Genomic DNA, 14,956 nt, shown 5'->3' on the forward strand with positions numbered 1-14,956 from the left:
AAACTTTGGATACAGCACTGTCATTTACCACTGAAACATACTTTGGGTAGCAGAGAAAGTAAGAGCTTGAAACTGAGAAGTTTTAGTGCTATCTAATTCAGTTATTCTATGTTTCCTTTGATCATTGGGATATGCTTTATGTATTCTCACAAAAATATTATCCCTGTAGTAAACAATTACTGGTCTGAATATTTACAACTCAGTCATATATTCAGTTTGTGTAGGGCTTTGCTTATCAATATATATCTGTAGGTATATACATGTCATCACATACATAAAACCCACACAGTTTAATTTAGGTTAAGTCAGCTTTAATCTAATGATCTCAAAATATTTTACAAGTACCTTACACTGTGATGTTGCTGGAGATGCCACGAAAGCAAATAGCCCATGCATCATTTCTTATTCTGTTCCTAATAACCTTTATGGGGCTCATTAAAACTATCTATAGCTTAATGAATAGATGTAAAGTTGACAAACCAAACCAAAGTAAACTCATTACCATAAACAAGAAACGACTGACAGATAACCTGCTCATGCAGAGGGGTGTCTGTTTGTGTGTTCGTGTCTGTGTAATAAATAAAATTGTTGTAAGTTAAAGGATGCAGTAGCCCTGTCTTGATTCACTGTTTTATGCTCAAGATTCGTCCACATTCGGATCTGCACTATTAAAATAAATGGAACCACTATTTAGAATATTATCCTGTGGAAGTGGGATGAGCGTTTACAGCCTACTACTTTTACAGCAGAGTAAATCTCCTAATTTCAGTTCAGTTCCTTTAAAACTTTACATGATATAATCAGCAACTTTAATACAAAATGGTATAGGTACTATCCTATAGTTCCTACTGAATCACCCATGTTAATTAAAGCATGACGAAGAACATGCAAAAAAAAAAAAAATCTTGCTTCTTGTAATTCTAGAACTATGATAACAATAAGCTGATAATATAAACTATATTGCACTGAAGTGTCTAGGATTTTATGTTATTTTGCTATGAAACATGGATTGCATGCATGTCATATGAAACGACTTCTCTCTAAATAAATGCCCTAATTGCCTAGAAGAGAAAACACAAGGTCCATAAGAGATTTTTTTCAACTTCAATTTAAAATGTACGATAGACCTTAACAAAATTTGTAAGCTGCAATTGAAAAGATGAATTTGAAAAGTAAAGAAAACACAAAATCATCCCAGAGTAAGCAGAAGATATTAATCACGTGCTGTCCAAGAAAAAACTGGCAAGTTGTTGACTTTTGTAACTTTAGCTGTTTTCCAGTGATTTGGAAGATACCAGAAATCCTTAACTAAAAGGCCCCGTATCCTGTTTTGCACATAACAGTAACCAAATCTTCTGAAGATGAAATTGCAGAAGACACCTCAGAAGCACAAGATTTATTGATATGTGTTTTTTAAAGCTGTAAGACACTACAACAAGACGTAATGTTAGTCTGTTAGTCTTCTGTTTAATCCAATGCCTGTCCATGTGCTGAAAACATACAGTTGAGAGATATGCTTAGAGATTTAAAATATAACATTAAAAGAATACACTTGAGCAGCAAAAAAGAAATGAAAATGTGAAGACATAAGTATAAAAAAAGAAAAAAAAAAAGTATTCTGAACTACAAGAAGTCACATTCTTTTCCTCTTGATTTGGATATCTGCAATGTCTAAATCCATCCTTGATGTACTAGTTGTTTTTTTTACAGTCAGAGAACAGAAATCAGTATTTTAAGGTGTGATTCATTTGACCTGTTAGACACCTTCCTTAAGATGAAATGAATCGTGCCTTAGATTCCATTAATTTGATCTCCAGTGACTTCTGAGACTACTGGAGGAGTCCAGGGTGATCAGCTTAGATACATATGTCTACACTGCAGACACACTAAAAACAAATTAAAAACACTCAAGGGCACTATGAACTAGCCATTCAGTCCTAACCTAACACAACAGTGAGAAAGACAAACAAAATAATAGGATATTTTGGGCAGAGACTGTACCAGCAGAGTCAAAGAACACAGTGCTAGTGTCACTAGGGAGACCTCAGCTAGAATGGCATATCCAGCCAAAGCAGTGTTCAAGAAGGCTGAAATCAGTCTGAAACAGGTACAGAAGGTGGCTCCTCACCATGTTTGGGGGACTGCTATTGGAACAGCAGGAGAAGGGACATCGTATCACTAATAGAGGTTAAGAGAAAGGAGGTCTAAAATCAGATACAAATATTTTTCCTTGGAGAGAGGTAAGATTGAAAGACAAGTAATATAGGAAATGTTCTTTTCTGCAAAAGCAAGTGGGTAGAATCAATGGGTAGAAGCAAGTGTTCAGCATTTTGCCTTAAACAATTTAAATATACTTAAATACCAACAAATATACATCAAAGGCAGTAAAGACACAAACTGTCTTTGTAGCTTGTGGGTACATTAAACGTTTGGCTTATTGCTCTATACTAGCAATTTTTTTTCCAATGGTTCACTACACATTTTATCACCCTGTTTGTAATACTTCACTAAACTATACACAGACTAAATTGGGATATCAAATGGTGTCTTGTTTTAATACATGTTACAGCTTTATTTTGCTTTGAGAATTATATTCAATAAAATTTCTCATCCGAATTTTGTGCATTTTTCCTGCAGCAAAGTATTTCTCTACTTGAATGGTAGTATATACCACAAAAGCAGAATTGCCTTTTCATAGTGCGTTGTACAATAATTGTGCTTTTTGGTCAAAACATTCACAAAACTCTTATCAAATTGTTTGTAGTTTCAGAAGTAACTGCTAGAAATTGGTATATAGACATAGAAGCATCCCTACAGTTTTATATATTACATATAAAAAATAGATATATGTATATAGATATATAAGCCCGCAAGCAAAAAGAGACAAAAGTTAACTTGTCAAGAACTAGTAAAGGAATTGGGCAACTACCTCCCATGACTTTCAATGTAGTCAAACTAATGCAACTCGGGCACCTATTTCTTAAAGGCCTGGCTTTAATTAATGTATCTCAGGGCTATTTTGAAACAGACAGTATTACTCGAACTTTGGAAAACATTTGAAAGTGGCTTGACAGACAAAAGAATTAGTGGAAAATTCACTAACCCATAGGAAATGGCTAACTCCTTCAGGATCTCTTGTGATAACTTGCATACTGTCATGACATAGCACAGAAATGCAAATAGTTACTTCCAAGAGGTTGTCATATATTGTACACATAAATGTCATTGTAAATCCAGATGGCTTGTAATTGTGCCCATAACCATGCATTGTTCTCATTTGTTGTAAGCAGGCATTGGGCTGGTTGCCATTCAAACTGCAAATGGGCTTAAGCACAGGAGCATCTTCATTACCTATGGGCATGTTTCAAACACTGGGGACATGAGGTAGAGGCCTGGGAGTCAGAAAAGGCTGAATGCTTGCCTCTTCCTCTTTGAGCTTTACATTAGAATGGAAATGTTGTGAAAACAGGCAGTCTTTACAACAGACTTGCTTCCAGCTGAAAATAACTACATTTATATGCAAGATATTTGGAAATACCAACTGATCATTTGTAAATTTTTTTATATCAATCCTGATCCTGGATAAAAGGGGAAGAGAAATCAATAAAATGTAGAACTACTGGATCTTTAAAATTACTTTTAAAAAATTAATCTCAGTAAAGATGGGGTTAGAGATCAAGGCTTATTTATCTTAATAAATATACTATCTTTATTAAATTTTGTTTCCAGAGGTTGTTGAGTCAGATCCTTACATTTTGAGGCTAGCCTTCATTTAAATGTGATTCCAGCATTCTGTGTGCACAAAACAGCTAAACAAATAATAGGTGGTTTTGGTATGAAATGCCATAATGTTTTGGGCAGAACATCAGATGCAAAGAACAGCATAAGCAACCTGTCACCTTAGAAAAATTTATGTGCTCAGGTCCAAAACTGCCATCCAGAAAACCTGCTGCTTTTGTGATGTGTTTATGTTCTTTAGGTATCTCCTTGTTTGGTTTAGAAAGGCTGCTTTCTGGGCACACCCAGAACAGCTTTGGTTTCTAGCCCTAGAACCTTTTGGTTTCTAGTACCTAGGCACTTGCCTACGCCTACATCCCTGGAAGTCTTATTTGAAAGACATGCTCACAGCACCTCCAGCAGACACTGACAAGACTGAGGCACTTGAATTATCCTAACACTTCCATTGTAGGATATTTATATAGAGGAAAGTGACCTTCTTTCACTCCTTTTAAAACTGAATATAGCAAAGATCACAAGATTTATGAATGCCAAGGTGCTTGGCCTTTCTACCTTTTTCACCTACTACTCTAGATTTCCAGACTGTAATTCCTCCCCGAAGATTACCTCCAAACCACAACACCACTCCTCTCGCTAGAGTCATCAGAGCTGCTAATTCAGCAGAAAAAAGAGTGCAGGTACTTGTTTTTTTTATTTCTTTTTTCTTCTCTTCTTTTTTTGAGTTTACATTGAGGACAGAGGTTTTAAGGTACTTTGGTCTTCCACTAGATTTAATGCAATGGAAAATGAGAAGAGCTAATGCTACTGTAAAACAGATGTTTATTCAAAATATCAGAAAGATGCCAGAGAAGAAAATAATTATGGATCTGGGCTAAAGTCTTAGCAACAAAGTGAACCCTCTGTCTTCCAGGAAGAAGCAGAACAATGCCAGATCTTAGTAATAGCACTGGCATTTAGATCCACCAAAGTTCCAGGCCTTTTTCTGTTCAAAAGAACAGAAACTCAGCATGCATGTCTTACACTCGTCCAGGAGTGTTACTAGAGAAGTTGTGTGGGAATTTATCCCTTCCATTATCCAGAAGGTCAAATTAGCCTAACACTGTGCCCTCTTTATTTTCTGAAAACGCATAACAGAGAAAGAACTCCACCATGCCAGACAGTTTTAGAAATACTTTGACCTTTGTCTCAACTAAGCCATCTGTGCCCATAGAAAGATGGGCAGATGCATTTGGAAGTGTCCTGCCACTTACTCTGGGTCCAGCATGTTGTTTTGCCTCAGCTTTTGTAGATCATGGCACATGGATCTGAAGCGTCCTGCTGGTGAGATGATTCGATAGTGTTCGCTCAGAGCGGTCAGTAACGATGTTATGGTACAGTGCACTGCTGGACAAGGCTTTTATTTTGCTGTTGCTCCAAAAATCATGTAGAAGCAATTTAAAGTCAATGAAATACTGAAGCAGACACTACGTTCTGCAAGGTGTTCTCCTAGCCAGTGCCATTAAAAACAACATGGCAGTTTTTATGCTAGTATTAACAAAACCAAACAACCCTCCCCTCAAAAAAAATAATTCACAGCTATAGTCCCTTTTTCCAAATCTGTCATACTATGCTGCAATACAAAAATATCTTTCCTTTAAACACTTCTTAATGAGAAAGAACAACTATCAGGTATTAGAACAAGATCTTGAAAGGAGTACAGTAGTTTTCAATGCAAATCTGTATCTTTTTTCTCTATCTTATACCTTTCCTCCTCCCTCTGAAAAATCCTAAATAATTAAAAATAAATAAATCAGGACACCACCTAATCTCTCCTTACCATAATGGCAGAAACAACTCTCAACTATTCATAATTTACATATTTGTATAAATGTAAATTGTACATTCACTACATTTGTGTAACAAGTTCTTTGAACCTCAAACCATGGAGGTTCTTAAAACCTCCAGTCATTACTCAATAGCTGAAAAGTTTACTATCTAAACTCATTTCTTTTTATTAAGCTCTTTAAAAATCTATTCATTCTTGCCCTATTTTTTTCTATTTTTTTCTGGAAGCTTTTTAAACCCTCCTAATTCAAACCTCAAGCTTACTCCTGTGAGCTTTATATCACCAAAAAACACAGAAAGCTTGATAAAAAATTAAAACCAATTACTTGGATTTGAATCCATAGAGCTTGACAGAAATAATAAAAACAATTATTTGGATTTGAATCCACAGCATTTTCCTTATTAAAAAAAAAAAAAAGATGATGTTGTCCTCTAATCCATGCCACTGCCTGTGAAGAAATATACATACTGACAAAATAAATAAGATTTTACAATTATTTGTGTATTCTTACTTCTAACTTTAAACAGAATGCACTTGCAAAACAGCAATGCCACTAATGATAAAATCATGTTTAATTTACTGTAAACCACAAAGAACATATGCCTTTTTAATAATCACCATATGAATACGTAAAACCTTTTTCTTCAAGGCTAAGCTAGAGAAAAGTGTGTCACTCTTCATAGTGCTAAAAATCAGCAGAATCCAGCAGCAAAAACTGAAGCCTACGTTTGTAAAAGTGACCAAGTAGGAAAAATTAAAGCCGAGGATGAGAACAAAATGTACAAATAGGAAGGCAAAAGACTTCTCTGAAAAATGATGCTGTAAGAAATGGATTTGAAAGAGCTAGTATGAAATGTTTAAAGTGTTAAAGTATGGGGGTTGTTTTTTTGGGGGGGAGGTATGGTTGGTTGTTGTTTTGTGGGTTTTTTGGGGGGAGGTTTTACTGCTTTACCTTAAAAATACACTTGAGTCTCTTTAAATTCCTATGTTCTATCACAAAAGTGACTTCCTCTTCAAAAATTAAGATTAGTCATAAATCAGTAAGCATATGTGACTTACAGCAGACATGAATTTTGAAATACAAAATGATCCTTTACTGAAATATTTACCGAAATATAGTCTTTAATCACTGCTCTTTTCATGATAAAAACGGCCATCCAAGCATTATTAACTATGGTAAATATCCTTGAGTTGAGCTTAACCAAGACAAAGTTACTGAGATGATGATAGAAATGTATTCTAGATCATTTTCTAGTAGAAAATTAATGGTTGGTGTAAGTAATGAAAATGCTATAAGAGAGATTATAGATTAGATCATTCTGTTTTATAAAATGACTGACACTATATGAATGATAAGAAGTTCAAAATTCCATTAGGCTCTTCAGCTATATTATTTCTACTCATAGTCAACAAGAAGCCCTATATAGATTAATGGAAATTAATTATTTACCCTAGAAGCTGAACAACACTGCAACAGAAATTATTCTAAATTGAAATTTCATATGAGGATTCTTTAGATTGGAATTTTTGACTAGCCTATTAAATAGAGCCACACTAAATGCTCTTTTAATTTGGTTTTAATATATTCTGAATCATCACCATTCTCTGTAACAATATGTAAGAGGGATACCTGGACTTGATATTACACTATACCTTCAAAAAAAAAAAAAAAAAAATCACTTACCAAGAGAAAAAAAAGAAAAAAAACAATCAACAGGATCTGAGAGTTCTCATCATACATACTGCAGTATTCTAAAAATTTCCAAAACCTGCCATTTAAAACTAATAGTAATAATTCAAGTCTTAAAACCAAAAAAAAATCCTAAACTACACCTCCTTATTTTCATTATCAATTCTTCCCTACCCCAAAACACAAGTATTTGCCAGTTATCTCAAGATGAAACACTTTCTCCTGTCTCCTCCAATCTAATTCCAAGTAAAATACTAATAAAATTAAATACGCTAATCTTAACAGATTGCTGATTTTACCAAGAAATAGTTACTGACAGGCAACAATGAACACTTCATGTTTGCTTTCTGCCACCCCATACTGGCTAATATAGGCATCTACCTACATTTACTGGTCCTTAATACCAGCCTTGCCCCAGCAATAAGCCTGCATGTTTCCTCTCCTTGTTCACATAAGCTATCCTCCTCAGTGCTTCTCCTCCTCCCTTAGCCCCTTTCAGCTTCGTACACCACTCATCCTTCTCCTCTTATTCTCATTTCTCCATCAAGCTCTCCTGTCCTAAACGACATTGACCTTGGTGAGGTCAGAGGTATGCCTCATCTTGCTGAACACTTTTAGAGCATGAAGGAATAGTAGCTTTCTGTTTATATCAGTCATATTCAGGTGAGTTGCTGGTTGAAGAAAGTGAGAAAGAGTTCCAGGTAAAATAGGCAGGAGAAATCCACTGCACTTCGTTGTCTGAAGACGCATAAACACGTGTAATTATTAAGAACAGGTGGATTCAAAGTCAAAGAAACAGACGTGCACAGGGACATCAGGACTTGGCTCTGTAGTTCTCTTCTGAAGGCTTGTAAACACTTTTGCTTTGGCACAGTTCAGCCACTTTTACTTTCAGGATCGAAGGATCTGGGTCAATAGGCCCTTCGTATGTCTGAGACAAATCTACAGATATTGCCTCAAACCACCCGCTGCTTTCACTGACTAAACGTTTCATTCTTTAATTGAGTTTTCTTTTAAAAAAAACCTAACAACCAACTATGCCGGAATACGTGATTACTTGCGCAAAAGAGCCTTAAGTTATTGAAAAGAAGTATGAAGTTTAACACTGAAATTTCTTACGCCCACATTTTTCATATATATATTCACAAGTAGAGAAGATTGAATACTGAGATTCAAAAGCCCAGTGAAACCAGGTAGTTAGAACGTCAACTGCTAGATGTGTATTTTTTATGTAACAAAGAATGGAAAACATAGAAAAATCTCACAAATGCAAGACTATAGTTTTACAAGGGCACTTAAAAAAAATAATTTTACTCCAGTTCAGTTCCTGATTAAATCCTGTAATAAATACTGAAATTAACTATTTTTTTTTAATTCTTATTTATAAATCATTATAATCTACATGGAATTACTTGAACTCAGGAATAATCAATCACATTTTTCCACTAAAACTGTAGCAGGTACAACAGAATATGACTTGCAACTCTTATTAAAAGGCTGGATATTATAAAACCATTTTCCAACACACTGCAATCATAAGAGGCATGCCCCAAAATGAAGGTATTGTCTAATTCATTAACTGTACACTTTGGCATAGTCATCTATATCCAGACCAATGCCTTCTGGATTTCCAGTTTGAATAAATGTTTTCACTGTTTGCTTTGTTCCATATTATTAGTGAGTCATCTAAATTTTAATTACTTCTGCAAGCTACATAAGTACTTTTATATTTGTCTGCATGTTCTCTGCATTCCATCGTTGAGGTAAATCAGCACCCGTATAGTTAAACCAGCAGCTCTGCATTACAAGCTTCATTCTTCCTGACTTACAGTTTAAGATTGGCAGTTTTCAACTTTCACATTTTTATCATTAAAAGCACGCTGTTTGGGGTACTATAAAAACACTTCAAATTCTAGAATCACATTATCATTGAAAAAAAAGAAAAATAAAAAAGCATTTCATAACAATTTTCCAAAAGATTAGATGACTTGGCTACAAAAAAAGAGACTGGAAAATGTGAAACTACTAAAGGCAAAGCTAGAAGGCAAAACCAACCTCTTGTTTTGCCATCTTAGCTATGCATTGATCGTATATATGTGTAAGGAAGAGATTATAAAGCTTGAAATACAAATGTATGAATTCTGAATATCTGAAATATAATGTACCAGCATGCAGCTGTTAAAGCCATCGAAAACAACTGCAATGAGTACTGGGGTTGTCACCATCTTCCAACACAATGGTATTCTCTACAAGTCTGAGCTGCTTTAAGTTTTCAATGAGGCAGCCCCAAATTCTTTACTGCATGCTGCACGTAGTTTCTGTATGCATCATACACAAGTTGTCTCAGATACTTCTTGCACGCACCGAGCCTAAGGTTGCTCTTAGAAAAGCTCATCACAGAGTAGGATCGCTTAGTACTCATCACGTCTCACTAGCCTTCAAGAGGTACGAATTGAACTTCGTCCTGGAATTGGACCAAAGTCTGCCCCCAAACAGAATGGGTTAAAAGGATTAGGAAGCTGGAGCACTTGGATGTGAATAGATATGCTGTCCTTCAGTGTCCTTCCACAATGGCAAAAGGCCTGCCACACTAAGGCTCAGAAAGCCCAGTATGTTTGTAAATACAGGATAATGGATCAAAAGAGGACTTCAACTTGTTATTATTAGGCCTTCATAAAATTAAAGGTGGTTTTTGTTTTGATATTTGACAAAAGAAGTTTGCCAGATTTCAAGATCTACACATTATTAGCTCTTCTAGAATTGCATGCAGAGACTGGTAACATCCCTAGTTACAGCAAATTTATTTAAATTTAATCTGAGGTAAACAGTATATCAGCTTTATTTTTGAAAGTTGAGAAGACCTGTTGTAAAAAGGCAGCGAAGCACTAGTTTTAAGTGTTTTGTTTAATCTTTAAATCTTCTGGGTTTTATCAGTACAGGTACAGTGCAACAAATAAAATCAGTGTCTCTTCTCATCTATGTGCTAAGATTGCAGTTTCTTACAATTAATATTTTATAAATTGTAAAGATACATTTTTAAAGCAATTTGATCCAAGGCCTCTTCTGGGCACCTGTGGAACAGGTTTTCAACAATGGTTTTCTTTCTTAAAAGCACGTTGCTTTGAAATACCCTTTTTTGTTTAATAGAAATAAGTGTTTTTCTCCATTTTCAGGACTCTACTTGGGTCCTGTGATGTCTTTCCACATCAGCTCAGTCATATTTCATTGACTTGCATTTTATAATGTAAAAAGAACATATACCTCCTTTTGGATTACAATAGGGAGACAATACAACACAGTTGCAATGCTATTGCCAGCAATGAGATAACATTTGCAATCCCAGGGATAATATTACTGCTAGGGGCATGTAACCTCCTCTCATTTCTGTATGGATAATACAGAACTTTTATAAGCCTTCCTATCTGTTTCATATAGAATTTGTCGTGACAGCTTTGGAATCCTAGATTCCATGCAAACTGCTGACAAAAACTCATTTACAAAAAGTAATAATTTGGACATCCGCCTCAAAAACAAAGAGGGTGATGAAAGCTCATTTATAAACAGTATCAACTTGAATAGCTGCCTCAAAACCAAAAGGTGAGAAAGGTTATTCATAAGATCATGGAAGGGACAAACGAGAGACCAGTAAGGCGATATGCTCGATAACTCAGATGTTTACACACTACTCCAAGAAGGAAAGGATAACAAACACAGCTAGAATATTAATATAAGAAGGAATAGCACGTTCAGGAAGGACAGGTAGAAAATTAAAATCAATAAGAACAGATGAAAATGCTGAACTTTAAAGGAATGATCAGGTGCACAGATATGGTATGAGACTGTCTAAATTGACAGCAGTACAGAAAAGCAGTGCAGAAAATGCAGATCTGGGTGTTAGTGTGTATCTCATGACAAACAGGGTCTGAGAGCAGAAGGTGAGCTAAAAAGGAGAGAACTTCCTCATATTCATTAGAAACAGATAAAGGAGCAATGGGTTAAGTGATGTAAGAACTGACTTAAGGTTGACAAAAAAAACCGCACAAAAATAAGACTATTTAAACTCTGAAATAGAATGCTTGGGGAAGTTGTGAAATCACGATCCACAGGAAATGCACAGGTGTATCTGATTCTGCCTTCAGGCAGGGAGAATGGACCAGGTGACTGACTGCTCAAAGACCTTTCTTGCTGTGTTTCTATGATTTCCATGATTCTTCTCTGCCTCTAGCTCCCTCAAGGATGGGAACAAAACGTGACATACCTCTGTCCTTACATGTAATGGCAGGCAAAAATGACAAGTAATAAGTGTATAAAGGTAAAAGATAGAAAGCTACACAAAGAAATACAGTAACTGATACAATCAATCTCTCCGAACATGGCAATATATATCTACTTTCTTCCTCCCATCAACACCTCCAGCATTTATAAGTTATCCGATAATTTAACATAAATCTCAATCTCTTGACAGAATATCAGTGTGATCCTGCATATTCCTTGAGCAGACAATATATAAAGGAAGACAGATCAGCCTTTTTAATTGAATTTAAAACATGTTTTAAGTTAATGAAACTCATGAAAATATATGTTTCAATTAATTTATTTTTCCTATCCATAGCAAAATAAACCTCAAACCATAAGATATTCCAAATGCTCTCCTTCAACCGTTCAATTTCTAGTACACTTGAAAGGACCTATCACAGAAAAAATAAAGGGAATACCTGTGATAAAGTTACAGATTTTAATGCTATAACAAAACATTGCAGCCACTTCATCTTATCTAACACAGATGCAATTTCCTCCCTACTGCAAATAATATCAGAGGTACCAGAATCCTTAGCATTGTGTCCCACTGATTTATTTTTCCATCAATGAGAAAAACAGCATCTTGGTTTCAGTTAGACTTTTTTACTTTAGTCACGCATTTCACTCTGATCATTTCCAGACTATGATTCTGCAACATTAGTAGGTAGGTAGGCAGATTTGGGCACTCAAGAATCAGAGAGACAGAAGAACTGGATTAATCACCCACAGCCACATCTTTTCCCTTTTTCCTAAATGAGAGCAATACATATCACATGTATCACACCTATGTAATATGAATGTATCTAAAGGAATGATACAGACTCTAGTTGATTTTTTCAAACATCAAAAGAGACATTCACTTCTCTGTCAAAGATTTTAAAACACAAAAATAACCACAGAAAAATCATAGCTTTGACTTAGTCCCCCACAAATCTGGCCTCAGAAAAAGAGAACTTACAAACTTCATTTTTTAATTTAAATTAAGGTTGTGTGCTTTTAAAGGATTTTTGTTCCAGGATTTAAAAAAATGCTTCTTCCATTCCTTGCTGAAACTTCTAATCCATCTCATTATAAGTCAAGAATATGCTTCATATTTAAACTATAGCACAAAAAAAAGTTATGCCTAGAACATTTGCCATTTATCTTTTTATCTTAATACATTTTAGAGTTATTTAAAGTACACATATTCTTAATAAAATTTCTCATTGTATTACTTAAAAGAAAAATTATTTAGCATTAAAATCACATTATTCTTTTTAACATCTTGAAAGCACCAATTGATCCTCATAACAGTCATACAAGGTAAGAAAGTACTATTATCCCAGTTTTATCCAGAGGGAAAACTGAGGTAAAGATGTTTAACCACTTGCCCAGGGTCACATCTTGTGTCACTCAGGCCTGAAATTAGACCATGATTCTGTACCTCAGTGTCCTGGTTTCCACTGGGATAGAACTAGTTTTCTTCTTGGTGGCTGGCATAGTGCTATATTTTTGGATTTAGTGTGAGAACAGCGTTGACACTGCACTCATGTTTTCAGTTATTGCTAAGCAGTACAGCTGGTTTTCTTTTTAGTAGCTGGTATAGTGCTGTGGTTTTGGATTTAGTATGAGAACAATACTGGTACTACACTGATGTTTTCAGTTGTTGCTAAGCATTCATGGACTTTCAGCTTCTCACACTCTACCAGGTGCACAAGAGGGTGGGAGGGAGCATAGCCTGGACAGCTGACTCAAACTGACCAAAGGGATATTTCATACCATGGGGAGTTGGCTGAGAGCTGCTCGGGAACAGGCTGGGCATTGGTCAGTAGGTGGTGGTCAATTGTACTGTGCATCAATGTTTTTGTATATTCTTTTGTTATCATTGTTGGTTTTGTATTATATATATAAAATATTAAATTAATATAAATAATAATATACGATATATATATGTTGTATATTATTATTTTCTTTCTGTCCTGTTAAACTGTCTTTATCTCAACTTACGAGGTCTTTTTTTCCCCAGTTGTCCTCTCCATCCCATTGGCAGGGGCAGGGGCAAGAGTGATCAAGTGGCTGCATGGTGCTTAGTTTCAGCTGGGGTTAAACCACAACGCTTAGGCATATCATTTAATTTTAAAAGTCTTTGAAGGAATCAGGCATCTGTCTCAATGCAAATGTTTTACTATTTCTTTTGAACATTATGTTATATCACGAAGTGCTAGATCTATGCTTCCTGGAAGTCTACATATGACTACATATTTGCCTTCAAAACATTTCAAAACACAGAGAAACAGAAAAACCAAAAAGGGTCAGTACATAATTAATACACCACCACACCCAAAACAATTACCTAACAAGCTGTCAGGTGCAGATTTAGTGACACAAGAAAAACTAAAATTGTCTTCAACATTTTTGACAGTGCAGTATCTTTGTGCAATCAGTCCTATGACAGTGTTAAAAGTATCCCAGAGAAACATAAAATCACGTTGGCACAGCTGACTTTGAAGGGCTCTCTCTGTCTCTTGTCTTTCTACTCCAATTCTCTCACTTCCTGTACATCTGTCATGATTTAAAGAAACAAAAGCCATACCTTAATCGTACTAGTGTGTGCACCGGGATATTCTTTTTCCTCCAGTGTTGACCAACGTTGTATAAATTTTGACACCAGAGGATCATCATAGTCAACTATCTGAAATCCTGAGACGTTAGCTCCTCCAAACTGAATTTTTGACAAATCTCCATCAGTAAATCCCTGGGCACAGAAAACATTATGTCTGTTATTCCAAGAGTTTTAGCAGATCTCTCAATAGCATAGACATATGACTTCTACTACAGAATTGTAGGCCAACATTTTCCTCAAACAGGATCCAAGTTTAAATCCTGGGCTGCCAGGATTAAGTCGTCAGCTCTGCCAGCCAGCAACACCTCTTGCTGCTTACTAGGCATACACCTTACCAGACATACACCTTCATAGCGCAAGGGCTGAGTGGACCTGACCATGCCATGCTTACTTTCCTAAACAATCCTGTTAACTTCGACGGGATTGCTTAAATGAGAAAGAGAACACTGACATGAGTAACAGCTAGGCAAGCAAGTTTTGGCCAGCAATAGCTGCAGCCACCGTTGAGTCCCCTTTTTGCCAGGAACACTAAAGTACATGGAAGGACTTAGCATCTCCTCTGCCTTCTCCCTCTGGTATAAAGAACTACTTCTCATCCTTACAACAGGACATATGATTTGTTTTCCATATTCTGTGTTTTAACTCACCTCAAATAGCCATACAAATGAATCTACATGAAATACTGACTTCAGACACTTCAGTTCAAATGAATGCTCTGAGTGAACACACAAAGTAGCAACTTCACATTATCAGAAGTTGCTACAATTGCTACACTGGGTGCTCTTTAATTACTGCATATTAA

General features: G+C 35.6%; 1 protein-coding gene across 4 annotated transcripts in view; it reads right to left on the bottom strand.

Moving 5' to 3' along the window:
- Positions 1-14,956, bottom strand: part of GRIA2 (glutamate ionotropic receptor AMPA type subunit 2) — a 94,265-nt gene that overhangs the window by 23,288 nt on the left and 56,021 nt on the right. For 3 of the 4 annotated variants that reach the window (XM_086611301.1, XM_086611300.1, XM_086611298.1), the window contains exon 6: positions 14,125-14,286. In XM_086611301.1, coding sequence (XP_086467427.1) covers positions 14,125-14,286 — 162 coding nt within the window. The remainder of the gene's footprint in view (positions 1-14,124; positions 14,287-14,956) is intronic. The other variant, XM_086611299.1, reaches the window with a different exon arrangement.

Source organism: Tauraco erythrolophus, chromosome 5 (genome assembly GCF_009769465.1).
Source record: "Tauraco erythrolophus isolate bTauEry1 chromosome 5, bTauEry1.pri, whole genome shotgun sequence".
Taxonomy (NCBI): domain Eukaryota; kingdom Metazoa; phylum Chordata; class Aves; order Musophagiformes; family Musophagidae; genus Tauraco; species Tauraco erythrolophus.